At 48.3% G+C, this 26,998-nt stretch overlaps 4 protein-coding genes across 4 annotated transcripts; 3 read left to right on the top strand and 1 right to left on the bottom strand.

Moving 5' to 3' along the window:
* Window positions 1-2,994: 2,994 nt before the first annotated feature.
* On the top strand, window positions 2,995-6,196 carry H6S33_011223 (uncharacterized protein; the record flags this gene model as incomplete). The annotated part of the gene is made up of 8 exons (XM_044843109.1): window positions 2,995-3,111; window positions 3,234-3,482; window positions 3,681-3,798; window positions 3,911-5,164; window positions 5,235-5,268; window positions 5,327-5,495; window positions 5,569-5,773; window positions 5,928-6,196. 8 exons carry the CDS (start codon window positions 2,995-2,997, stop codon window positions 6,194-6,196), a joined length of 2,415 nt encoding a protein of 804 aa, XP_044695991.1.
* A 9,613-nt stretch (window positions 6,197-15,809) lies between these two features.
* On the top strand, window positions 15,810-18,824 carry H6S33_011222 (uncharacterized protein; the record flags this gene model as incomplete). Its single annotated transcript, XM_044843108.1, has 4 exons — window positions 15,810-16,229; window positions 16,322-16,552; window positions 16,615-18,628; window positions 18,688-18,824. 4 exons carry the CDS (start codon window positions 15,810-15,812, stop codon window positions 18,822-18,824), a joined length of 2,802 nt encoding a protein of 933 aa, XP_044695990.1.
* Window positions 18,825-19,249: 425 nt separating this feature from the next.
* On the top strand, window positions 19,250-20,951 carry H6S33_011221 (uncharacterized protein; the record flags this gene model as incomplete). The annotated part of the gene is made up of 7 exons (XM_044843106.1): window positions 19,250-19,286; window positions 19,353-19,456; window positions 19,539-19,825; window positions 19,893-19,974; window positions 20,039-20,076; window positions 20,145-20,230; window positions 20,284-20,951. 7 exons carry the CDS (start codon window positions 19,250-19,252, stop codon window positions 20,949-20,951), a joined length of 1,302 nt encoding a protein of 433 aa, XP_044695989.1.
* A 2,199-nt stretch (window positions 20,952-23,150) lies between these two features.
* H6S33_011220 (uncharacterized protein) lies at window positions 23,151-26,391 on the bottom strand (the record flags this gene model as incomplete). Its single annotated transcript, XM_044843105.1, has 3 exons — window positions 23,151-24,260; window positions 24,322-25,327; window positions 25,394-26,391. 3 exons carry the CDS (start codon window positions 26,389-26,391, stop codon window positions 23,151-23,153), a joined length of 3,114 nt encoding a protein of 1,037 aa, XP_044695988.1.
* Window positions 26,392-26,998: the final 607 nt, after the last annotated feature.

Here is a 26,998-nt window from a genome sequence, read left to right as displayed (position 1 = left end):
CTCGGAATTGGATAAAGGGAGGGTCGCTTCAATTACCCTATGTGCTAGTACTTGAACGGTAAAGACCACATTTAGCACATACTTTTATCTAGCCACCGTGCGAAGATTGACTATCTATACCTACTGTATCAACAGTATCCATAGATATGAGACTCACAAGGAATCAGAATTAAGATACTGATGTTCCTGAGTAGACGTAGTCCTACGGCCTGAGAGCCGACATCGGATAAATGCCGCTGATATGGCCGAATGGCAGCGGTGTAATATTCATTCCCTTGATTATCCCCATAAGAAAAGGTTAAACCCGGGAGTATTGAGTTCGCCGCTTGGCCGCAGGAGTGGGACCACTGCAAGCCTCCACTACTTCGATACCCTATTAAAAGTCTAAAGATGTTCGTGGTTGTAGTTGTGTTACAGATCTTCCGGTCAAAGTAATTGCCAGGTAACGGGCGGGGGGCATCGTCTCAGGTTACAATGATCCCACGATTTACAGCCACGAACACTATTCCTCATCACTCGTCATTGCTCTTCTTCAGCTGTACCTGTGTAAGTACATTGTACGACCTGTCAAGCAAGGAAAGGACGAGAGGGAATAAGTTAGTGGTGGTACACGCGCGTAGGTGACAACCAAATCTGAGGGGCCGTAACCTCAACCTCATCTTGATTGACTGAAATGACGGTTCTACCCGCTGAACTGGTAATGAATGTCTCTCTGGGAAGGATATAGGTGAGTCCGCCGACCTTAAGCGAAGAATAACAACCTTGGTAGAGCTGTTACAGAAACGGCAATTCTCCAATGACCGGGCCGGCTCCGATTGCCAGTAAATAAATGGAGAAAATCTTTATAAACACCAAAATTGTCCTGTAACGTCGGTTCTCTATCATATATCACAGGTACCGGTAAGGAAAGCAGATCATGCCCTCTCGGGACCGGATTCCGTAGGAGAATATTTTATAGCCGGTATTACTTAATATAGGATGATTGCACTTTAATCTGGCAAGGACATCGGCTCTGTAGGCGAAGACCAAAGGGAAGAAAAGACTCTGCCGTTTCACAGCCCTGAAAATCGCAACTCCAGCATGATCCATTCGAATGTCTTAAAACTGCCTGTAATACGCGAACCTTTGGGTCTGGAGAAACAAGATTCATCCTCTTAATGCGGCTGTCGATTATCTATATTGCCCTTGGCACTGATTTCCCCTTGGCAGTAAACAAGTGGGTCTGGAGTACCTAGCTTTTGAAAAGGGTATCTGTGTAAGAGGTTCCGTTCCCCCTTCATGAACCGAGAAACATCTCATACCTCCGTAGACCCCTTAAGGTTTTACCCAGGGCCGGGGAAATCGTGATAGATGGTCACAAGTCCGCTTCCTGGGCCTTTGCGCAATGATTTCTGAGGTGGTGATCCCCAGGTTTCTCGGACGAATTGCTCATTGTTTTGCTTGGCTCCCCGATCCCAACAAACTTCAGACTTTAGAGTTGTCAACCGTGCATTGCGGTTCACATGTAAGAGTAGGTACTCAGACTCGATTGTCTATCAAGATCTTTATCAATGCTGAGATTTGTCAATGAAAATGAGTTCCAGCGGATGTCACATTCTGTGCGGCCTTAGACAGGCCGAAGTGAGTTTGGAACCTCATGCGCATTGGTTTTTTTACGCGAACGCGACACCAGTCACGGGAATTCGCGAGCAAAGACAACCAATAGGAATACACAAAGGTGAAGTTACGTGGCTTGGACCAGACCCCAATGGCTTGCAGGCATTTGCGACTTAAGTGAATCGCCAGATTGCCTGGGAGTCTACACTCAATGACAGCTGTTTTAGTTAATAAAGTTTGCATGGGGATATTGTGCTTGTCTGGGAAATAAATCTAGAGTCCTTGGTGTTTGAGTTCTTGGACGTTTTACGATGAAGGTGTTTCTCGTTAAATATTACCGGAGCCCCGATGGAAAAACTGACCGATCCCCTGTTCCTCCACTTGCAGTCATATTAGCCTGATAATTGTTGTTTCAGGGCGGCTACAGTGCACGTCAGCGAAACAAGTGATACATACGAGTGATAATTTATGATGCAACTGCAGCGCACTCTTTCATCCATTGAGAGAGGAACACAGAGAGAGGGAGAGGGACATTTAGAAGGTTGGATGCGGTCGGATATTCCTCTCACGTTTTGAAATTTTTCCCTCTTGTTATATGTATCCATTGCACACAAAACCCTCCCAGAACGGCAAGGTGTCGCGTGTAACTCTTTCAGGCCTGGATACATGTACATACACACGCGCTCGGTTATGAATCTTTTCATCCATGATTACTTGTCTAGAGATAAATGTATTATGGCGAAAATAAAATTCATGTCCTTCGACTTATGATGTATCTATCGTGATGGTGGTGATTAGGCGCTATGACACACAAATTACGTTTTCCTACCGCGTACAATAGGGCCCGGTGTGCTGACTAATACTAAGGCCTGACAAACTCTGAGTTTCACAGCATTCCTTGGAACGTCCCCTCACCGAGACTTCCTTTCTCCTGCATCTCCCAACCAACACCCGCGTCGTAAATCCCCGCAGCCACTGCAACATCAACTACTTACAAATCTCCCGATATACAATCAGAGAAATTTTATCTCTTCCCCCTCGTGGGCTCACTCTCACCATCAGAAGTTAAACATCGTACTCTTTTCCTGCCTTGAAATCTAGGTGATCGGCGTGGCAAGGACTGGTAGAAGGCATTCAGCGGCACTTTAAAAGTTGCCCCTCCCCAGTAAAGAGAATCGAGACATCAACACATCGTCTCCGACTATCTAGAAAGCGAAGGCGTGAGTAGAGTCAATAAGGGAACGCAAATATTAGTCGCGCGCGACCACTATTGAGAAGTTGTTAGAATCGTACGCGTCATCGCCAACCATAATCGTTGGATTGACTGCTGCTTCCTCTATTTGGCCCGAGTAATATTCTCCATTTGGTGTTTTCGAGAAAATCTCTATCATCATCATAATGTCTGTGGTGGTGGAGCTCGAGAATGCCTTGCAGGCCATGCTTGTCACCAAACCACCCGGAGTGTCTGGGTCAAAAATCAACCAAATAACTGAAATCAGTGCAAAAAACGTCCAGGTACTTCTTCCTACTGAACGATTTCTAGAAATATTTTAGACCAGCAGCACCGGCAGCTATGTAGAGCGAAAAAGAGAATTTAAATAATCATCAGATGCTGACTGTCGATATCAATGTTTTAGTCCGAATCCGTTATCATCGGGAAACTTTATACACATTTCAAGAAGTGTCCAGGAACCCATAAACTAGGCCCCCTCTACGTTGTAGATTCTGTTGCTCGCAAGTACTTAGATCTTGCAAAGAAGAGCCAACAACCGGTCTCTGCCGAAGCTCCTGATGGCACCTATGGTGCTGGTGTCTATAGAATCACCCAGCTACTCCCAAGTTTAATGAATGATATTTTGCAACATGCGCCTCCAGAAGAGAATAAGGTACGCTATCTTCCGCAGAAGGTTCAAACGGAGATCCGTGAATGGGGTACTCGTTGTCAAGCTATATATATAATATTATTCACTTTGACAACGACTAAGAAGCCTCCCCCTCCTATTATCGCTCTGAAACACGACACCTGATCGTTCGTATAAAAAAATGTAGAGGCATCCAACTTACACAGATATTGTGTCTTCTAGGATAAAATAGAAAAGCTCGTAGCGATTTGGGAGCGCAGCTCAACATTTCCTCCCGAGGTCTTAATGGAGATTAAACAGAGGATTGCATCAAGCCCCATGTCACAGGCCTATTCACAGAGTAAGCTACCACATCCCTTCCTCTTCCACGCGTATTCTCTTTCGTCTGAGCCGGTCCATTTTGGAAGAACTCCCTTAGTAATTGATGATTTATCTTTTTTCATTAAACGTAGATTCTACAACTCCAACTGGGTCACCGCCTCCACATCTGCAATCCCTAAACGGACAGATGCAGGCTTTCCCACAGTATCCGATGTCGCAACCTCAACAACAACCACCACAGAACCAGGCACAGCCAAATGCATCAAATACGGCCTCTATCTTACAGGCGCTTGCAAACATGGCAAAACAAAACCAAACAGTTACTCCCCCTACCGCCCCTGCCCAAGCACCCACACCCCCCGTAGCCGCTACACCACAGTATAATGTATCAAATGGCCAGATGAATGGGATGTCTGGTTTGTCACAAGATACTTCGCTTGCTCCTTCACGGCCTATCGCGCCCCAAGTTCAAGCTACTCCGGTTCCTATTTCCTATACTCCCACTCCCCCAATTGCGAACAATGTTCCTATGTATGGAAATCAAATGCCTGGCATGTATCTTGGCCAGCAGCAACAGCCTCAACAGCAACAGCCACAGCAACCACAGCAACCACAAATTCAAGCATCGTATTCCCAGTATACTCAACAGCAACCACAGCAACCCCAGCAAGTACCGAGTGCTGCTACTGCTCCTGTAGATCAGATGGCCCTTCTCCAGCTCCTGCTTAACCACCCAGGTTTGCAGGGCATGAGCCTTCCTCAGTTGACCCAGTCTTTTGGAGCCCTTGGTACTGGTGCTATTGGCGGTGCAGATGGTCAAAATGGCCAAGCTATGCCAATGTGGCAGCAGCAACAAATGCAGCAGTTGCAGCAAATGATAAATCCTCAAGTACCGCAAAATGCGTCTGAGCCTCCTCGTGATGGTGGATATAATCGCGATGTTCGTCGTAATGAACGCGGATACTCTCCACCGCCCATGTCGCCCCCGCGTTACCAAGGCCGTCGGGGTAGATCCCGTTCAAGGTCCCCAGCTCGCTTCGATCGTGGAGGCAGCGCTGGAGGAGGAGCAGGGCGCTCCCCGCCAAACTTTAGACGTCGTAGCCCTGTATATGGTGAATATGAAGGCAACGATACTCGCAACGGTCGTGAAGGTGGTAACGGTGGTGGTAACGAACGTAATCGTGGAAGGGGACGTGGTGGGAATGGCGGTTTTGGGCGCAGAGGGGCATCCCCCCGCGGTCGTAGGGATCGTAGCAGAACCCCTCCCAATGGGAACAGGTTCAACGGAAAGGGCAGCCAAGGCGGTGATCGTACAACACCCACTTTGCCTAAATTTAACAAACTCGTGGAGTTTGATGAAGGCATCGCGTCAAACAGCATTAAAGGTAGGCTAATAGCGATATATTCTCAAAATAATAATCTAAATCACGTGCTAATATACAATGAATCATCTAGTTCTCAGCAGAACCTTGTTTGTTGGTGGTGTAACGTGAGTTTTAAGCCTCCCTTTGTTCGCTGTCGATATGCTAACGTCGTCACTACTACAGCATCTCTGAGGATGAACTTCGCGGGCTCTTTGAGAGGCACGGATTGGTCCAGTCATGCATAGTGAACCAGGACAAGCGCCATGCTTTCATCAAGATGCTCACTCGCGATGATGCGGTCAAAGCCAGGGCTGGCATGGAAACCTATAGAGCTGATAATATGACCATCAGGGTATGCGCATAGCCTTGTTTCCTTTCTGTTTCCTCTTTCCCTTACGCGCAATACTGACGACGTTTCTTTCCAGACACGATGGGGAGTTGGGTATGGACCGCGAGACTGCAGCGATTATCAAACTGGAATCAGTATCATCCCAATTGACCGCCTGACCGACGCGGATCAAAGGTGGATGGTCTCAGCCGAATATGGAGGAACTGGCGGAAAGCCATTGGTCGGTGGAATGGTTGTTGAAGAACCAGATATCGAAATTGGTCAGGGTGTATCCTCTAAAGGTTTGTTTCCAACCTCTTGCTCCCAACTTATGCTTCTAGAATAGCCCTTCCTTCCTCCATTCCTGTCTCATTTCCCATCTGCATCATGAGCTCCCATTTTATCTTTAGATCGTTTGTTGTCAATCCATAGACTAACCAAAATCTCCAAACGCAGCCATCAGCAAGCGGTTCCCGACCGATTCTGGCGGGGCAAAAGGCCCACGGTCCTCCCATGACACTTTCGTCGAAGCCCACCGTGAACAACGCAACAGACGCACGGATTATAACGACAACAACCAGCGGGGAGGTCGTGATAATAACATTGGTGTCGCCCCGCCAACTCCAGGGTTCGGTGCCGGACTACCCTTCATGAACTTTGTGCCGCCGAACATGCCAAACGGTTTCCAATATCCCGGATTCCCAGGTCAGTCCTCAGGACGGTGAAGCGTCACGGCCCTGCGTAGATAAGTAAAATAAGAATTGAGCGATAATCGGAAGCGGCAACGTCAAAGCTTAATACTCGAACTGTTTGACAACGCATTGCGGCTAGAGCGGGTTAATGTTTTATTGGTCTGGGATAAAAAAAGGTGTTTAGTCTTAGTTTTAGGCGTAGTGAGGTGGGGAGGTGGAGGTGATAGTTGTTCCTGCTTGTGGGGTTAAATTCGGGGAAGGGGGGAGGAGCAAATATCACCGCTAAAATAATTAGTTCACGTTGACGGGGAGTTATGGGGGTTCCTTATTTTTCCGAGTGGTCTTTTTTTTTCTTTCCTTTTTCTCCTTTTCCTTTTCCTCCTTTTCCTTTTCCTCTCTCTTTTAACTTTTTTTGTCTTTAGTTCTTGGTCTTCTATTTTTCCGCTTTTCTGAGTCTGTCTCATGTATCCGATCTTTCTCTCTTCTCTATCTCTGTTCTATCACTTCTCGTTCTATCATAACAAGCTTGAGTTTACCCGGGGGTGGGTAATTTTGAGGATGAGGTGTTTGGGGAAGGGATGCTTGTTCCCCCCGGGGCCCCAAAGGGAAAGTAAAGTAAACTTAGTAAGGGAAGCTAGGGCGGCGCGCACTCAACTCGCCCGCCCGCTTCTTCTTCTTCTGTCTTCTGCTAAATGTAAAACGACGAGGAGAGGGCTCCAAAAAATATTAATGAACCTCATCATTCTCATATCTTCATGTAAATTATTCTGTTGGAAAGGAAATGGGAAAAAACACGATAGAAAAAAATACATATAGAAACGGGTTAAAAATTCATATAATAAAATAACACATATATAAACAACTAAAATAAAATATTAAAAATATTAAATGTTCAATCTAGGAAATCTCCCACGCGCCGCGCATGACTTGCCTGCTTTGATCCTGCTCTCACTTCCCCGGCCGAGTTTCCCCCCTCCCCCTCCTCAGGTGCGAATTTCGTCTCGACCAGGGGAGAGGGTTGGAGGGGGAAAGTTACCCGGTGGGGTGGGTGCGGTTCGTCCTACCTTTTCCCTTTTCCCTTTTTCCTAATTTCCGGAGGCTGGGCTGGGTTGGGGCCTGTCTGTTATCCGGGGAGACGAACAAGAACACGATAGGCAAATCGGAACCTTGTAGGCAGTGACATGACGTCGCTCGCTCACTCACGAGAGAGAGTGCGAGCCCTGTGCGCTTCGCGAGGGGCGGCGGTAAAAAGTTACCTTGCCACTCGTCGAGGTTCTTCCTTCCCTCTGTTCTGTTCTGCTCTGGGGGTGGCGGTGGGGAGGTTGTTCCGGGTGAGATGTCGGTACTGCTGTATGTAGGTACCTACATAGAAGGAAGGATCCGGAGGAAGGTGAAAGTACCTGCGCTGCGCTCCCCACTATCACACAGGCGCGGTTTGTTTGTGAATGGGATTTGGTGTTGCAATTGGTGTTGGTTGACTGGTTGGTTGGCTGGGTTAGCTACCCACTATGAGGGTTTCTGCTGACACAACTGTATTCTAAATAGCTGTGATGTACCCCATGTGCGGGGGTTAGGATAGGTTATGGTTACGAGTGGAGGGGAAGCTGAGTGGTGGAGTGATTGAGGGGAAGTACGAGGGAGTATTGCGGGGGTTTCTAAAGCTGTACCTCTTCTGTCTCTCATGTCTGTTGTACCTCTCTCTACACGAGGCGTGATGTTGATAGACGTTGAAAGTACTCGATACATCCATCGATACATCCCACAGCAGATCTATCTACAGCTATGTACACTTTTAATTCACGTAAACCGGGAAAACCCCGCCTGTATCCACGCAATTCATAATTGCCTTTTCTCTCTCGATCTCCCACCGCACACTGGTAGAGGTACGTACATATCACCCGTACCCGCGCCTGGGAGAATTGAAATATTGGCGATCTCATTGTCTGTATCTTAACGGTACCGTTTAATTACCCTTCTGCATCCACATCTACATCTGTAGTAGACTCCCAGAGTATCTACATGTAAAGTTTTTCCGCTCGTCTCATACCGTGGTGGTGGTGGTGGCGCGTGCGGGTGGTGTGGGTGATCTATCATCCATCAATCTACCTACCCTACCCCATATCTATCGTGAACGCGAAAAAAAAAAAAAGGATAAAAGCAAATCCGCGTAAAATGCCGCACCGACCCGGCGCGGCCGGGGGAGGCAAAATTTTTCCGACGACAACACTGAGACCTGTGGTTAACTTGTGGATCGGAGTCTGTAGGTGGTGGTGGTGGTGGTGGTAAAATAGTGGTAATGGTAAAAATAATAATCATGGTGGTGGTGGGGGATTCAGAAAAGAAAAAAATCCACATGTAGAAATGTCAACATTGAATTTTCACTTTCATTTTTTTTTTATTTTTTTTGTGGAGAGAAAAAAAAATGGTTTTGGCGATGATTTACTTTCTAGCTAACGAAACGAACCAACTGGCGCAACTGTAACTCTGGTTTTCTCCACCGTACCCGTACCGTCAATTGCACTGCACCGCACCCGGGGCCGCCCAGTCGCCAGATACGAATTCGAGCCTAAGGGCAAAGGCAACGGGCAAAGGTAAAGGCAAATGCAAACAAAAACGCTACCTGTAACTAAAGCAGCGCCGGCCACGCGGGGCCAAAACCAAAATTCCCCCCTCCACTCCTTCACCCTTACATAGCACTGCAGTAGGCAGTCGGGGGTAAAATATTCTAGAAAAACCACCGAAACGAAAAAAAAGCCTGGGGAAGAAAAAAGAAGGTTTTACTTGCACCACCACTCCACCTCCACCACCACACATCGCCAGGCAGTAGCACCCGTTGCAATCGCAGCGCGCCCACCACCCCACCATGGCCACCACCCAACAACGAGGGGAGGGAGGGAGGGAGGGAGGGAGGGAAGGGTTCGAAATCTAGATCCGTAAAGTGTGGTGATTTCGCCTGTCAGTTGATGGAATCTTGCATGATGTACCGCCCAGCATTGGATTACGGAGGTGGGCGGTGGTATGTAGGGACATGTACCTACGGTACGGTACCTTATGGATGAGTATATATGCATACTCTACATACATGATGCCTAAGTACAAGTACTCTACCTTATCTACTCTACCAGAGCCGTACCGTACCTTAGTTGGACGTACCTACATCCATCTGCTCGGAGTATCTTGCGGTGGCGGCGAGATTAATTCCGGGTGATATCTGATGATCCACCGGAAAAATGGTCAGCCAGCGGACCCTGCAGAGCTAGCTAGAGAGATACCCTGGAACTACATATTAGACATTGAGTACTGTATGTACCTACGGCTGGTTCATGTAGGTACGGAGAGCAGAGCAGAGAGAGACAGAGACAGAAGGAGTATGTATCGGTCAATACATAGTTAATCCGGCCGCGCGGGCGCGACGTTGAGCGAGCGCCGTGAGCGCCAGAGCGCCAGAGCGAGCGGGCGAATGAATCAACTGCAATTGCAACGCCGCATATTATTTACTGCACTGCACGAAGCCGTAATTACTCTTTCTCTACCTCTACTGCAACTGTTTGATTTGCAGTGGCGTTAGCCAGCCAGCCATCCAGTGCGGTGCCGTTAGCGCTCTCATTAATTCGATTCTGCGCATCGTGCAAAAAGAAAAAGGAAGAATCCGCGATGACTTCACGAGATGAGAAATGATACGATAACAGGAAAAAAACCATGACAGCGCTCTGTTACACAGTTTTATTATTTTGGGCGGTACACCTCTCCCCGGAGTAAGGTATTCTTAATTCTACCTACATAGTAATTACGTATAGTACAAAACTCTACAGTAGTACGATCGCGAGCTTGTGTGCAGAAACCCAGAGTAAGAAAAGAGTGTCTATTCCTATTTACACAACAATTGAAATGAAAGGGTCCAAAAGGCAGAGGCAAAGGAAAACAAATCCGGTCTCATCCCTCCATCGGAACCCGACGCAGGCCCGGCCGGGGTTTTTGTGTACATGTGCAGCAAAGTGTGTGGCATGTGCCACATGTGTACCTTTTTCCTCTAGCCTTCCTCCCCCCGTAGATTTCTACTCTCTAGATAGAAATCGGAGGTCGCGGATCATTTCTCGCGGAGCAAGCTTGTTCGTTTCGGAACCCGAAAGATCTGGCCTGGCTGGCTGGCATGGTTTTCCCACACCGCTACTCGCTGGAGGTGCTGGCTAGCTAGCCCCCGGCCCTGAGTGAATTGGACCGCTAAATTTCACATCCCGGCCCCCCCTCGTCCCCCCCGCTAATGTAGGTACAAATCATAAGAGCTATTTGTGTGGAGAGTTGCTAGTGATAGTGGGGGATGTGGGTAGAGGGAGAGTGTGCTTTAGAGTAGAGTAAACGACCAAAGGGCCTAACTGCATATAAATGAAGAACATGTAAAAAAGGTACCTACATTAGCTTGGCTGCAATTGCCTTCTGCCTGCCCTCGTGGTTGGCGAAGAGCCAGCTGTCAATCGTGAAGTAGGCCCAATACGGGATAGATCCATGGCCACTGGGAAATAACCAGAACTAATGTCGAAGTTTCGCTGGTACTTGGTGAGAACTTAGAAGTCGCATCCCCATCACCCCGGGATTGTCGGGGAAAGCTCCCCGAGGCGGATTAAGTTGTGAATGGCCAGCGCGACATCATCTGGAGAAAGGTCGAAGTGAGGAAGGAAGGATCTAGGAGGGAAGGAAGGTGGAAGGAAGGAAGGTAGAAGAGTATGTAGCTACGTAGGTAGGTACAGTACCTACATGTACCTGCTCACTCAATGTAGCACTGTAGACAGGTAACCTGGAATAGGTACATGACCGGTAGTAGATCCTTTAGACTGTGGAATAGCTGTTCGTACACTATGCCAGTAGGGCCAATTGTGATTCGCGGAACAGAAGCTTGATCACAAATCATCATGAACTCTCTCGGCCTCGCCTTCGAGGCTTTTGAGGTAGGGTAGGATCAATTGAAGGTTTCGCGGAAGGCAAAGAAACACCGCTACCACAGGCGAGCAGCATGTGGTGAGAGTAAGAGTAAGCCAATATGCCGCTGAGAGCCTCCATCACCAATACAACTACCGCCATTACCACCACCATGACCACGCGTGACTTTGGATTTGTCCCTAGCCTGTCTGCCTGCATGCCTGTGCTCTATCGCTTATCGCCCTTTTGTGAATCCCTCTCGTAAATAACTGGCTGCTGCAGCCCGAGGTGGCCCATCTCCACAGCTAACCAGGGTCTTCCCGAGGGAACACACGCAGAAACTTACATGCACTCTTACCAAGTACGTTACTCTACCTAGTTGACGCAGGGTGTAATCTAATCTGTCATGAGTGCCTGCTTACCTTCCTGTCTCTCTGTCTGCCTCGTTGGTCGTCGTTGGTCGGTCGGTGGGTGGCTGGTAACGAGGCAGCAGTTAGCAGCTGGCGGCGGGCGGTCAAATCTGATTGAATTTTGTGCCGATCCTGCCGAGTGGACAAGTCAACAGCCCAACCCAGGGTCTCGAATTACTTACTTTCAATTCCCCCCCATACCCAAATTCCTATGCCTCGGCATTCAGTCGGCACGGCAAGACAGGGTGGGAATTAACAAAGTGGACGAGGACGAGGAGGTAGGAGGGCGACAAAACTAAAAAATCCCTCGAAGTTCTCACGAGCGGATAACACGGCGATTGGATTGAATTGGGTTGGGGGTGCGAACAATCAAGGTCAAGCACAACACGGACACCCACAAAGCATTTCCTCATATCTGGAAATCTCTATAGACGAGCTGGGTAGAAGAGTAAGGCTTACCCTGCTGACCGACAAATGTGGGGAGCGGAGAGTGGAGGGGTGAACAGAAATGCTGTATCAAAATATCGCGCATGTATTCAAACTCCATCCATAATGCCTCATGCTCAACTTAAAAGAGAAAAAAAGAACTCTACCCTTCAATAAAATAATAATAATAATATACCGCGGCTCTCACTCGTGCGGTCAAAGACCTACATTACTACATGTGGTGATAAGACACCAATCAATAATGATATCGATAATGATGATGATGACAGGCTGACCCCCGACAACAACGACACTGAATTATTACAATGGAGTAATTGATGATAGGAATAGGGATATCATCAATTAAACGCTTTGGCGGTGCGCGCGTATGTTTCGCTCGTAACCAGAGACAGAAACGTCTCTGCATTCCCAAATCTTCAAGAGCTCCGTCTTGGATCTCTTGGAAGGTAGTCTCAGAGGTAGCGACACCGGGAACGTTACGTTTGTGTAGATCAGAATATCGGCCTCACGAGGGGGGGTGAAGGGGGTGGCCCGACAGAAGTGCTTCTAGATGGGATAGACAGGTTTCTATTACCCCTTCCATGCAGCAAGTCAAAGAAGAAGTACGGTTGTGCCTGCGTAGAGTAGCAGTGTATCTAGTTTTTTTTCTTTCTTCCCCACACTCCGACCGGAATGCTTCGGACGAACCAGCCAACCAGCTCCCATATAATTTTTTTTTTAGTGGTGGCCCTCCCTTTTTTCTCTTTCTTTCTTTTCCTAGGTGCTCTCGCTCGTTCGGAAAATTTCTACTAGCTAGACGGATTAGATCTCATCTCGTCTACAACACCATGGCCAAGGCTACAACACCATGGCCAAGGGCAAGCTGGTCAAGATAGTAGGTAGATATCTCACGAGCCAACTTGCCCCCTCCGAAAAACCTACCCAACCAGTGTTGAATCCAGCCCACTAGGTATGGCCGCCGCCCCCCGGCCGCCCTGGATGTAGAATACATAACCTACGATGCCTACATACCCGGAGAAATAACTTGTGGCCCCTACTTAACTACATCATCATCATTCAAGTACTACACAGGCCCTATCCAACATAATGGACGATCGATTGTGCATGAAGGATCGTGTCAATGTCTTGGTACGCAATAATCATCGCGGGGAGGTTGGAGGGGGAGGTAGGGTATCGTAGACTACATAGTAGGCGTCATCTTCGCGAACCGCGAGCGATGGGCCAAACAGACCAAGATTAGATGGAGAAAACCGGTTCAAGGGTCGGGAGGCGAACCGATTTCGAGGTTTTTTTTTTCTTCCTCTTTCCTCCTTTTTTTTTCCCTTTTGCAACTTTTCTTCCCAAGCCGTCGTCGCCGCGCCCAGAGAATAGAAAGGGTGTATCTAGATAGGGTTGAGCCAATGAAAACGTCGTGGGGAACAAGAAAAAAGAAGTAAGAAAAAGGGCCCAGACAGATAATCAACGGCAATTTCACCGGTGCGAATCTTTGCCATTGCGCGATCTGCTAAGGTTCGTGATGGACATGGTGGGGAATAGCTGGACCACCACCATGAACGTCAATCAAAGCACGGTGAACGGTGAGCCCCGTTACATTTCGCCTTTTTGAGGGGGTAAACTCTCCGGGGGAGCGAGGGGGTGGTCCAGGGTTGGGATACCGGGTTCAATCCATTATCGCCAACTAGCTGGTGCTTCATCTCGTCTCATCTCACGCTTCCCATCTTTGTCGGTCAATTCATAAGTTGTGAAACAAATGAAGCTCGCGGGCTACTTTGTTTGGAGATTGGGGATTTAGGAAACACGGCCGGGGTACGTGTATTCTGACAGCAGTACCTGGGCATGTACTCTAGAGCAGGTACCGTACTCTGACTGGAATTTGAACCCTTGATAGGGGGTGAAGCGAGACGTAACTCAAAAGGTTTATGAACTCTGTAGGTCACCCGGCTTGAAGCAGAATGGTTTGGAACAACAAGATGTACATTTCTAGTTCTGGTAGGCACATCCGCATTGGGTACCTAGCGGTTCGCGGCTCAGAGTGAGCGAGTGCCGCTGTTTCCTTTTTATTGACGGCGATGATGTCGATGAGGTTGGGGTTTAGGTTCGGGTTTTGGGGGGGGGGGGGGGGGGGTGAGATGATTGAGGACTTGTGTTGTTCCTTTCTTTTCTTTTTGGTTTATTTTTGCTCATCTTTAATTTTAAATTTTTGGGGAGAAAAAGTTACCAATTGAAGAGCGTTGAAATCGTAGTTACTACACGGCTGGATTATGTTTCTAGAGCGGTCCGGGGCTAGCTGCTACAGAGACGAGAATACATCTCGAAATCCTTATCTCTACGTGGAGTAAAAATAATTGTAGAGACTAGAGAGTACATGTAGGTAATTGTATGAGGCTATTTGTGTTACGTGCGGAAAGTGAGTGATAAGCTGTGACCGCGTGCCGTCATTAATATTTGGGGCACATTAATATTTTTTCTGTCTTTGGTCATTATTACTATGATTATATTTCCCTCATCGCTGATTGGGGATTTTAACGTTGTACGGGAGAATTTCTCCAGTGAAGCGTTTAGGTTGAAGGATCGATTAACTAACTGGCGCGTAAGCGGGAGGAGGGAAGCTGGACAGCTTCGGCCGAAGCCAGAGAGACTGACTGCTGGATGGCTGGGTGGCTGATGGCAGTTGTTTCCGGGGGAGGCCAAAAGTTTTTTTTTTCCTTCTGCCTTTTGCTGCTGCTGGCTGCTGTTCCGCTCTACTCTCCCACGTTGAATTTTTTTTTACTTTTTCGGGTAATCGTCTGTCTGGTTACGTTGACGGGGGGTATCGCGCAAAAGGGCAGGACCTGTACTGCCTGGGTCTGGTGGGAAAGTTGCTGCCTCTACCTTCTTCCCCCGGTTGTTGATTCCCTGTCTGCATGTGTGAAAGGGTAGTGGACACCCCACTCACTCGTACCCTACTTGGGTTCCTCTCACTCAACATCCCCCCCAGCTTTGCCACTAGGCTATTTCCCGACAAGACAAGCCCGGAGGGAAAAAGCAATCGGGCGGCATCCACCCAGGATCCATCCACAATCCCTCCACTCGCAGGAGGCAAGCAAGTACGGTAGTATGCGGCATCCAAGCTTCTCCCTTCCCCCCAAGACCAGTGTAAGTGCGGTTAGGCTTGGAATATTGTAAGGTACAGTTACAGTTGAGCGAATGTGGTAACCAGCCAGCAGCAGCCAGTAGGTAGACCGTACCGCAACTGTAGAAGGACCATCAGGCAGTAGGAGAGGAAGCCGTTCTTGCCAGACAGCCAGCCAACAGCGGTAGCTCTAGCAGCAGAAGCAGCAGTGAGCACCTCCACCCACTAAGAAAGTCCCACCCTCCACCATCAATCTGCCCCCCCCAAATCTACTCTACCCAGTCCCTACATCCCCCCCCCAAACTCCCTCACGCTACTCCGTAAAAGTGTTTCTGCTTGCCCCAGACCCGCGGGCGTACTCGTGAGAAAGTGTGGTATATAGTTCGGCCTCTTCGCCCGCCCAAGTAGATTTTTTTTCTTCTCTTCTTCACCGTTGCTTTGTGATTCGGACAGCCTTAAAAGATTTCATCCAAAATCTTTCCCGGCAATCGCGCAGCGGTGTGTGCGGACAATTCCCTTCCAGGCTTCTTCCTAGCCCTAAAACACAAATTTATCTTTTGTGTCGCTTCCTCGCGCTAGGTCGATTCTGCCCGCATTTGGTACTCAAATCCAACGTATTACGCTATTCGCTACTTGCTCCGAAATCAACTTATAAAGCTCAACCACTTCCCACCTCCCACCTCTCTTCCACTCCCACCCCCCCCTTCAACAATTCGTACATTCGCCATCGAGTGCTGCTACAACAACTTCAAGCATCACAAAAATGTCGAACCCGTCGACCAACCCCCAATACTCTTCCTCTGCAGGCGATGCGCCTCATATTGGAACTCACATCCCTTCAAGTGGCATTGGGTCTGAGAAGCATGATGCCATTGACGAGAAGAACCCTGAGGGAACTCCTCTCGACGATGAGGAGGACGAGGACATTGATCAATTGATCGATGACCTCGAATCCCAGGACGGACATGAAGAGATCGAAGATGACAACGACGCCGTTCCCGGCTCCAGCGCTCGCCCCGTTCCCGAGGACCTGCTTCAGACTGACACCCGCACCGGTCTTACCTCTGCTGAGGTTGACGCGCGCCGCAAGAAGTACGGTCTCAACCAGATGAAGGAGGAGAAGGAGAATCTCATCCTCAAGTTTTTGATGTACTTCGTTGGTCCCATTCAGTTCGTTATGGAGGTTAGTATCTTCCTTATCTTTTTCTCGCTTAGAAGATTACTTCTACGCTTTGATAATTTTTTTTCACGATTACTGACATCACTATTACATAGGCTGCTGCTATTCTTGCTGCTGGTCTTGAGGATTGGGTCGACTTTGGAGTTATCTGTGCTCTTCTTTTGCTCAACGCTTGTGTTGGCTTCGTTCAGGAATTCCAGGCTGGTTCTATCGTCGAGGAGTTGAAAAAGACTCTCGCTCTTAAGGCTGTTGTTCTCCGTGATGGTCGTCTCTTCGAGATTGAGGCTCCTCAGGTCGTCCCCGGTGATATTCTCCAGGTTGAGGAGGTTAGTTACAACGCCCGCACTACATCATCATTATTTCACGCATACTAATTATAACAATTTAGGGTACCATTATCCCCGCTGATGGTCGCATTGTCACCGATGACGCGTTCCTCCAAGTTGATCAATCTGCCATCACTGGTGAATCTCTCGCTGTCGACAAGCACAAGGGTGACCAATGTTACGCGTCTTCCGCTATCAAGCGTGGTGAGGCCTTCATGGTCGTTACTGCCACTGGTGACAACACTTTCGTCGGTCGCGCTGCTGCCCTTGTCTCTGCTGCTTCTGCCGGATCTGGTCATTTCACTGAGGTTCTTAACGGTATCGGTACTGTTCTCTTGGTTCTTGTTATCTTCACTCTCCTTGTCGTCTGGGTTTCATCGTTCTACCGCTCCAACGGAATCGTTCACATTTTGGAATTCACCCTCGCTATTACCATCATTGGTGTCCCCGTCGGTCTTCCCGCTGTCGTTACCACCACCATGGCTGTCGGTGCCGCCTACCTTGCCAAGAAGCAGGCCATTGTCCAGAAGCTTTCCGCCATTGAGTCCCTTGCTGGTGTCGAGATTCTTTGCTCTGACAAGACCGGTACTCTCACCAAGAACAAGCTCTCTCTTGCTGAGCCCTACACTGTTGAGGGTGTTGAGGCCGATGATCTCATGCTTACCGCTTGTTTGGCCGCTTCCCGTAAGAAGAAGGGTTTGGACGCCATTGACAAGGCTTTCTTGAAGTCTCTCCGTTTCTACCCCCGTGCCAAAAACGTCCTCTCCCGCTACAGAGTCCTTGAGTTCCACCCCTTCGACCCCGTCTCAAAGAAGGTTACCGCTGTTGTCGAGTCTCCCCAGGGTGAGCGCATTGTCTGTGTTAAGGGTGCCCCTCTCTTCGTTCTCCGCACTGTCGAGGAAGACCACCCCATTCCTGAGGAAATTGCCAACGACTACAAGAACAAGGTTGCCGAATTCGCTACCCGTGGTTTCCGTTCCCTTGGTGTTGCCCGCAAGCGTGGTGAAGGTCACTGGGAGATTCTCGGAATTATGCCTTGCTCTGACCCCCCTCGTCACGATACCGCTAAGACTGTCCACGAAGCCAAGACTCTCGGTCTCTCGATTAAGATGTTGACTGGTGACGCCGTCGGTATTGCCCGTGAAACTTCTCGCCAGCTCGGTCTCGGTACCAACATCTACAACGCTGAACGTCTTGGCCTTTCTGGCGGTGGTGACATGCCCGGTTCTGAGGTCTACGATTTCGTCGAGGCTGCCGATGGTTTCGCTGAGGTCTTCCCCCAACACAAGTACAACGTCGTCGAGATCCTCCAACAGCGTGGTTACCTTGTTGCTATGACTGGTGACGGCGTTAACGATGCCCCCTCGCTCAAGAAGGCCGATACCGGTATTGCCGTCGAAGGTGCTTCCGATGCTGCCCGTTCTGCTGCCGATATCGTCTTCTTGGCTCCTGGTCTCTCTGCCATCATTGACGCCCTCAAGACTTCCCGCCAGATTTTCCACCGCATGTACGCCTACGTTGTCTACCGTATTGCCTTGTCTCTTCACTTGGAAATCTTCTTGGGTCTCTGGATCGCCATTCTCAACGAGTCTCTCAACTTGAACCTTGTCGTCTTCATTGCCATTTTCGCTGATATTGCTACCCTTGCTATCGCCTACGACAACGCTCCCTTCTCCAAGACTCCCGTCAAGTGGAACCTCCCCCGTCTTTGGGGAATGTCTATCCTTCTCGGAATTGTTCTTGCTATCGGTACCTGGATTGCCCTCACCACCATGCTTGCCCACGGAAGCGCCGATGGTGGTATTGCCCAGAACTTCGGTAACCGTGACGAGATCTTGTTCTTGGAGATCTCCCTCACTGAGAACTGGCTCATTTTCATCACCCGTGCCAACGGACCCTTCTGGAGCTCCATCCCCTCATGGCAGTTGTCTGGCGCCATCTTGGTCGTCGATATCATTGCCACCCTTTTCACTATTTTCGGTTGGTTCGAGGGTAACGAGCAGACTTCCATCGTTGCTGTCGTCCGTATTTGGATCTATTCTTTCGGTATCTTCTGTGTCATGGGTGGAGTCTACTGTAAGTTTAATCACTTTACCTCACTACGTTTGATCATTGTGACTAACTCTCTATCACAGACCTTCTCCAGGACTCTGTCTCATTCGACAACCTCATGCACGGAAAGACCCCCAAGAAGGACGCTAAGAAGCGATCTCTTGAGGATTTCGTCGTTTCTCTCCAGCGTGTCTCTACACAGCACGAGAAGAGCTCATAAATTAGAATTATAGTTAATACGGGGTTATGGCGATGTACTATAGAATGATATCTTTTTCGTTTGGTAGGCAGGCCACAGGGCGCTGGGGTTTTGGATACATTAGTTTGTAAATTGCACTCCGGGGAGTGAGTGGGTCGGGTTTTTTTGTTATTACCCTCCTCTCGGATGTGTCTTAATGTTAGACAGTTCAATGTTATTCTTGTTGGACGAAAAAATGTTTGTATGATTTTCATGTTTTCTTTCTTACGACAATTCAATTATGTTGTCAACTACCTTTTTTGCGGACCCTTGTGAATCATCTTGAGTTGTGACGTTTTAATGCTTTGTTCAAAGAAACTCAAGTTTCTGAACAGTCCATCTTCGCCTCTTTCACATTCCCCAACTGCAACCAAACAACATGATCAGTGAGCTTAACAATCTTAACCATGAGTGCACCCGCAGAAATTCCGGGGTTTTACTACGGTACAGTCTTTCACTTAACTGCGTATCATCTTTGAGTGATCTCCGTGGGTCCTAACGCTCCTATAGATGCCGTCAAAGGACGTTATTTCCGTCTTCTTCCCAACCATGCGGCTCCAACGGCATCATTCTACAGCCCATCCAGCGTACAGAAGCAACAAGAAGAAGCCCAGGTACAAAGCGCCCTTCAGCCATATCTATCTACCATATCAGTGTTGTATTGTTCGTTAACTAACCCATCAATCCATCTCCTAGCGTATTGAGGAGCAAAACCAAACCAACCTCCGCCGCCTCAAGCTACGCCGTAAATGCCCACTAAGCTACAGCCCCTTCCTGCGTTGCACGCTACAGCGCGAGCTCGGCGCCGTTACGCCGTTTGAGCTCGAGGAGGCTGGAAGACGCGTCTATGCATTGGGGTTGAAGAAGAATAGGCTCTGGGATGCGGCCTCGGTGGGCGGCGAGATCATGGCGTTTGCGTGTGAGGATGCCGAGGTTGGGAGAGAGAGGGCTGTCGTCATTGGAACGGTCGCGGGGCATATTGTGTATGTTCTCCTTGGTCCTGGGAGGGGTTGAGGAGAGTGGCGTGGTGCTGATTGTGTGGATGTGTAGGTCTGCACCAGCGACGAGAGAGGATGGTGTTATGAGGTGTGATAGGGCGAGAGTGCAGAGCGTGCACCATTTCACTTCCGAGGTATGGAAGCTCGATATTTTAGTTGGGAGTATGAATAAAGGTTGCTAATGGTGATGGTGTGTAGATTACATCGGTCTGTATATCCAAGCAAAGAATGTTGATGTATGTGCACCCAACTTCAAAGAATGAAATGTCATATATCTGACTGACGTATTCTTGATTTGTTTTAGGGCAACCTGCCTAGGCGGTACATCAAGTCCAGCGATATATCGCACTAGCCTACCAGATTCAGGCAGTGAAAGTTCATTTACATCTGGTATATATGTCCACGCTTCTCTCTCTTCTGTAGAGTTTACTCACATTCGACAGGCCAATACCTCACATTCTCGCGCCCTACACGCTCCATGTGGACCTCTACATCCTCTCCTCACAACGGAGACATGGCAGTAGGTACTAATGTGGGAGTCATTTGCATCCGTGGGCCCCCACATGACCGCGAGAGCCACCAGTTCGCCACCAACAGCGACGTTTTTGCAGTTGAATTCCTCCCAAACGAGCCGTTTGGTTTTGTGTGTGGATCTCGGGATGGTGCGATGCGCCTTTTTGATATCCGGATACGCCAGAGGGAGGGGGTTGGAGGGACTATGGTTGTGAGCCATAACACCCCGATCACCCACATACGCGCATTGAACGACGTATCAATGATGGTGAAGGGACTGATGGGGTGTGCACTGTATGATTTGAGATACCCGCACCCCCCAAGCCCCAGTAAAGGCTTTGCGGAGAGAACCACACCGGTCAAGGTTTATGGAAATAAACGGACGGTGGAGGGAATGGGGTTCGATGTGTCTATGGACAAGGGGATTGTGGCAGATGCCGGAGATGTAGATGGGGCGAGAATATTCTCGGCTATATCTGGTGAGGATATGGGGGAGTTGGGCCTAAAGGGTACTGAGGGTAATATCAGGGCATTGAAGTTTGTAGGTGACAATTTGGTTGTGGCAGAGGGCGGATGCTTGGAGTGGTATGAGATGTAGGTCAACATTTAATACTGCGTAGAAGTTACTTTCCTGGGACTTTAGCTAGTAATAATAACCTTCATTCCCAGCTCTTTATGATTAGCTACTTGGCGAGGAATTATGGTTATGAATTATTTAGGATCTTAATCATTGACTCAATCTCCAACTTTATGCGTTGTACTAGACTTTCACATTATTTTCACAACCCATCACTCGTCAACATAATTGCGGCGTCCAATTCTCAGGAGGTGGTGCACTGCTCTATTGGTGGCAAGTAACTAGGACTCATTAGGGTATAGATTCCATTCGCGATGCCAGTTTGCAGAAGTATGCAGAATTGATTGTGAGAGAGATTTTTGCTATACCGTGAGCACCATCGTACGTATACCCTATCGATAACTTGTTTGAGGGCTATGCCCATGTTCATACCAGCCAAGGAAACAAAACTCAATCTTCCTTCCATCAACAAATTAAACTCATCGATGGGTCTGGATATAAAGTATCGGAATACCCAAAGTGGCGGCCAGGAAATTGAAATGGAGTGTGTCCTCATATGCACTGCAGGAAGGGTCTTTGGACAATGACTTCGGTGGCACTGATTCTGAGTGAAAAACAAGTTCTAGGCACCGTCTGGCCATAGATTCACCTCCACAATCCTTGATGAGTGGTCCTACGTAAAGATCTCCGTTCGGCCTAGGGAGAGACCTAGACAAGAGTAGAGTAGGTCGTTAATCTCAACACGCAGGGCCAAGCCAAGGCACGCAGACCGTGAGAGATTATTTTCGACAAAGTCACTCACATCGTATGTAGCTAGAGGAAGTAGCCATGGATGGGCATTTTTTTCTTTCTCTTTATCCCCTGCGGCCGATCAACCCCACAGAGAAGATTAAAAAGGCTTCCCCAGAGTCTGTGCGCTTGCCTCGGTTAATTAGGTCTGGGCTTATTTCCCCAGGTCTTGGAAGGGGTTTCCCCAGGTCTTGGGAGGCACCCAGTTCTTTCAATGGTCTTTCGCTAAACCATAAGTGTTTTGTGGCGTTTTCTGATCGCCGTCTTTGCCCTGGTGAGGGTATGTCGACGGCAAGATGGATGAGAAGAGATAGCATTGGTATATAGGTGTTTCCATTGAGCTATGTACCTACTCTAGGTGGGAATGATAAAACGTAGGCTTCGTATAATTAATAGGTAGAGGAAATTAAGGACTAGACTGAATATACGCTTTAGTAGCTGTATTATCGCTTGGCCAAGGAGTCTGCATTTAAAGGAATATTATCATCCCAGATTCCAGGCCTCCCACCTTATGGTAAGCGAATAACGCCTGTATATTCGTTCCCTAAATATCGCTCTTGGAGCTTATTTTCGGGCAGATATACCAATACTCGCAGCAGGCAACAAAGGCCTGGGAACGAGATAGTACTATGTAGGGGTTAGCGTACCATAGCTAGAAAGCTACATGTACCCATTGAATCAATCAATCAATCAAATGGGGACCCAGGGCCGGATGACATTATTATAGTGCCATAGGTATGCATATTTGGGGTTCCCTCTTACCCCCATATTATTCTTCGTTGCCCGCATGGAGGACTGATATCTGCCTCTCTAGAGAAATAATGTAGTCATGTATCTTTAACCCACAGCTGGTGTGATATATAACCTCGCTCACAATCATAGCCTATATATATAGCGGGGAACCTCTTCAAGGGCTTGAGAGTGAGGGGGTCTTGTTAATGAAACGGCTGAGCTTGGTATATTGGAAGCTTAATTGAAAAGAACTATGAATTTGGAGTTACATATCACTAAAAATCAACTTAGCTGCTTTTCTCGAGGAACATGGTAAGAAATCTGTCGGTTTCAGCGTGCATGGATTGATTTAATAAATGACATCTTGTAATTAACTAATGACTCTATTAATTCATGAATTAAACAAAAACAAAAAATTCTATTAATTCAGAACTTAAACTATGACCGAGTGATATTATATGACTAAACCCACAAGACCAATTCAGGAAAATTAAGTTCTATTTCAAACCATTCTCACACTGTTCAAACTAGCTAATAACATGAAAAAATCATTAAATCACAACACATAAACAACGCGAGGAAATCTAGTAACTACAAAGTCTATAAAAGAAAAAAAAAAACCCAAATATCCCGCAATTCCAAACACCTATCCCCTCCCCCATCACATCCTAATTTTCATCTACTAAATAAATCAACTCTCTACCAGCACTGCTCCTGCCAGAACTTCAAAAATCTTCCGATCAACGCCTCGTCAACCTTCTTGCACTGACCCAAGCTGGTGCTGTACTTCTGACTCTTATCCGTGAGAGAGTATGGCACACTCTCAACCGTATCCTGTCCATACTTGGCGCCAAAAAACTCCAACAACTTGACTGGCGGGTTGACTGCAGGGTCCTGGTTCGACTCGCTGAGCCTCTTGAGCCATTCTGTCGGTGTCACCTCCTCAAACTTCAACCCGGCGGCGCGGAGACCAGGAAGGAAGTCATTGTTCCACGATGTAAGACCAGGGTGGGATACATTAAAGAAGGCATCTCGTGCAACATCATCAGCAGAAAGGTACGAGAGGTCGATGATGGTGCTGGCCACGATATCGACTGGAAGCCATGAGACAATCTCATCGGTGACGGGGCGGGGAAGACATCCGATTGTGAGTGCTGACTGGATGGTGAGTGGGATAGCCTCGGTGGCGTTCCAGCAGCCGTGGATGGTGTCACCAACGACCTGTCCAATACGGAGGACACGAGCTGGTAGGGTCGTGTTGCGGGCAGCAATGGCGCAGACCTTTTCTGTGACGAGCTTAGAGCGGGCATAACCCATGGGCATTGCATTCTCGAATGTAGTGGGCTCAGCCTCGGCGATGGTCTTGGAGTCAGTGTTGAGGACAGAAGATATAGAGGAACAGAAGTTGAAAGTTGCGGGAGCGGCGCGGCGGGAGCTTAGGCAGAGCGTCATGAGGTTGTGGGAACCACCAATATGCTGAGCTTCGAATGAGGTCACATCCATATTGAAGTTGACGGACCAGGCGGAATGGATCACGATGTTGACATTGTCAAGCAGCTCCTCGTAGATCTCAGAGGAGAGACCAAGAGTCTTCTGGCTGAAGTCCGAGGGGAACGCGGCAATCTTAGACAGCCGAGAGGCGGTGAGGGTGTTGTAGATGTGACGATCCTTGAGGGACTGGATCGTACGCTCACTGGCCTTCTCAAGGGAGCTGGCACGGACGAGGCAGTAGACCTTGCGGACAGTGTCTTTAGCTACAAGCTGAGCGACAATATGGGCACCGAGAGACCCAGTAGCGCCGGTAACAATCTGTCAAACTTTTTTTTAGCATTGAAATAAAAACGAGTGATAGTCTATGAAAGTAACTTACGATGTAGTCACCATCCGGCTTGGAGTTTCCAGGAACATGTTGAGGGAGGTCCGAGTACTTCTCAATCAATTGCTGTAACAACTCACTCTGAGAATCGACCTGCTCCTTCTCACCAGTCCTAAGGCGGTGAAGGTACCCTGCTAATTTCTTAAGAGTTGGTTGCTCAAAGACAACATTCTGACCGATTTTCCCACCAGTCTTCAGCTCACGAACGATCTTTCCCTGAATCTGCATAGCACCCAAAGAGTCAAGTCCAAGAGAGAAGAAATCGACATCATCCTGGAGCTTCGAAGCATCATCGAGCATAAGAATTCTGACCAGCTCTTTCTTGATGAACTGCTTAGTCTCCTCCTCTGAAAGCTCAAGACCGTCCTGTGCGGCATGGTTCTCAAAAGCATCGTACAAAGCATCGATCTCATCGGCATATTTTGCATAGTATGCAGCTCTGATAGCGGTACCCTTATCGGTTCTTGGGTACTCAACATCAGGCGGGAGGAAACCGATCATCTCCTTCGAGATCTTCGCATACCCGGGCATGTTCTCGTTACCGGCCTCCACAGACTCCCAGACCCTCTCAACAAGCTCATCGCGGCTCAAACCTGCAGCCTTCTCACTTGGCACCAACAGCATTCCCAAGTGGGGCCTCTGGGCGCCGAATGCAAGACCCTCCTTGATGTATGGGTTTTCTCTTACAAAGAGCTCAAGAGTGACCGGGTTGGTCTTCTCACCGTTAGAGAGAACGATGGTATCATCAAGACGCCCATAGTATTTCCACTTGTTGGAGTCGGTGGGGTGCTGCATGAATAAGTCGTGAGTCTCGTAGGAGCCGTCGGGACGGTTGGTGAGTGATTGTGATGGCCAGCCGCCTTTGATGACAAGTTCGTAGATATTGGAAGTAACATGCTCCCACTGAGAGTATTTGTTGAAGGATGGGAGAGGGCGGAGGTAGTTCCATTCGTTATCGCCTTCTTCGCGGAGGGATGATAGGCCGATACCGTTTTCAGTACTAGAAGTTGAATGATTAGTTCTATGAACTCTCTCAAGTATGAATAGATTTAGGGGGGAAACTCACGATCCGTAGTAGCTGACAAGATTCACACCCCTGGAAACCAAGTTATCACCGAGATCATCAGGACAACTAGCTCCACCAAATACAACTCTCTGACATTTAGCCATCGCCTCAACACCACCATCAGTCTCTGCAAGCAACTTCAAAGCGTACGGAACAGCATAGAAGAGCTCCGTATTTAGAGTAGTCATGCTCTCTACAATGGCAGGTCCAGTGACTGGGAGATCGGCATTGAACATTGCGATTGTTTTGCCAGCAGAAAGAGCTCCAGTAACGGAAATAACACCATATGTGTGAAACAATGGTAGTGTGATAAACGCATTTAAGGTAGTGGCAGAAAGAAGTCTGGCGGTGCTGAGCGCAGCCCTGTGGGTAGAAGCCACTGGCTTTGGAAGACCGGTGGACCCACTGGAGTGGATGATCCATAGCGGCTTTTCAGTCTCCAAAGAATGGTCGAAACCGTGGTCGAAACCAGTATTCTCAGCGGGGATATTCTGCGCCCCCGAAGGGTTGTAGATTGAGCTATCCACCATCTTGATGACGTTCAACGGGAGTGGGTAATCATCTCTGACACGGTTCATTGTCTTCTCGAAGGCAGGCTGAATAATAATATCAGAACAGTTCGTCTTCTGCAAAAGGTGCTTGTATGCAGCATCCGAAATTCTCGTTGACATGAACAGGATGGTCAATCCAAGCTTTGACAGTGCGTATACTGATACGAGGTAGTTCAGATTAGAGGCACCAAGAAGAGCTACAACACGGGTTGGCTGAGACGATTTTGAACGTGCTGGTGTAGATTTTGAATATTTCTTTGCGGCCCTGTAAGCAAAGCTATCGATATCCGAAAGAGTGTAGTGGACATAGTCGAGTCCAGAACGGGGGTACGACAGATATTGCTGGTTAGGGTTTGCGGCGGCCTTCTCACGAAGGAGCTGGTCCAGAGTGAAAGCGATCGGAGCGTCCTTTGATTCGGCGGAGTTTTCAATGCGAGATGGGGCCATGGTGATCACTTTTATACTGATGTTGAATTGAGGTATACGTAAATGGTAGGTTATGATTGGTAGTAGGCTGTTTTGAGTGGTTATAAATGATATTTGGTTAATTCGAATGGTATTCTGGTATGAATATTGTGGAATAAGGCGAATGAAGAGTTGTTGTGAGTGATGTTTGATGTGAATGATGATATTGAAGTAGTCCTCACCTTGGGGCAACACCGCAGTCTTTATATCTCTTACTCCCGCTGGCAATGCCGAGTTGCCCATAGACTCGGGCATCGATATATCAGTGATCAAAAACAAAATGACCACTAGGTTTTGAATTTACTTTGACTTACTCTAGCTGCCATGACCTAATTCCGAGGCACGGTCCATCCGGTAATCAGTTCCCAAGCGGATCCCGGCCGGTGGAGGATCGGCGGCTGGGTAGAATCTATCATTTCTGGTACGAAACAAGCTCACACCTGGCTAGCCTGTTCTTTTTTCCCCCTCTCTCGGCACACTATTGCCGTTATTTCTTTTTCAGATTGTTGTCACGTAACTTGTGGATCTGGGGTTGAGGACTTTGTGCTTTCCTAAACAGGTCTCATATGCGCAATAGGTATATTAGTCC

Source organism: Morchella sextelata (assembly GCF_020137385.1).
Source record: "Morchella sextelata strain SCLS chromosome Unknown scls_6, whole genome shotgun sequence".
NCBI classification, from domain to species: domain Eukaryota; kingdom Fungi; phylum Ascomycota; class Pezizomycetes; order Pezizales; family Morchellaceae; genus Morchella; species Morchella sextelata.
Note: the sequence above shows the minus strand (reverse complement) of the source record. Positions and strands in the feature narration are given on the sequence as shown.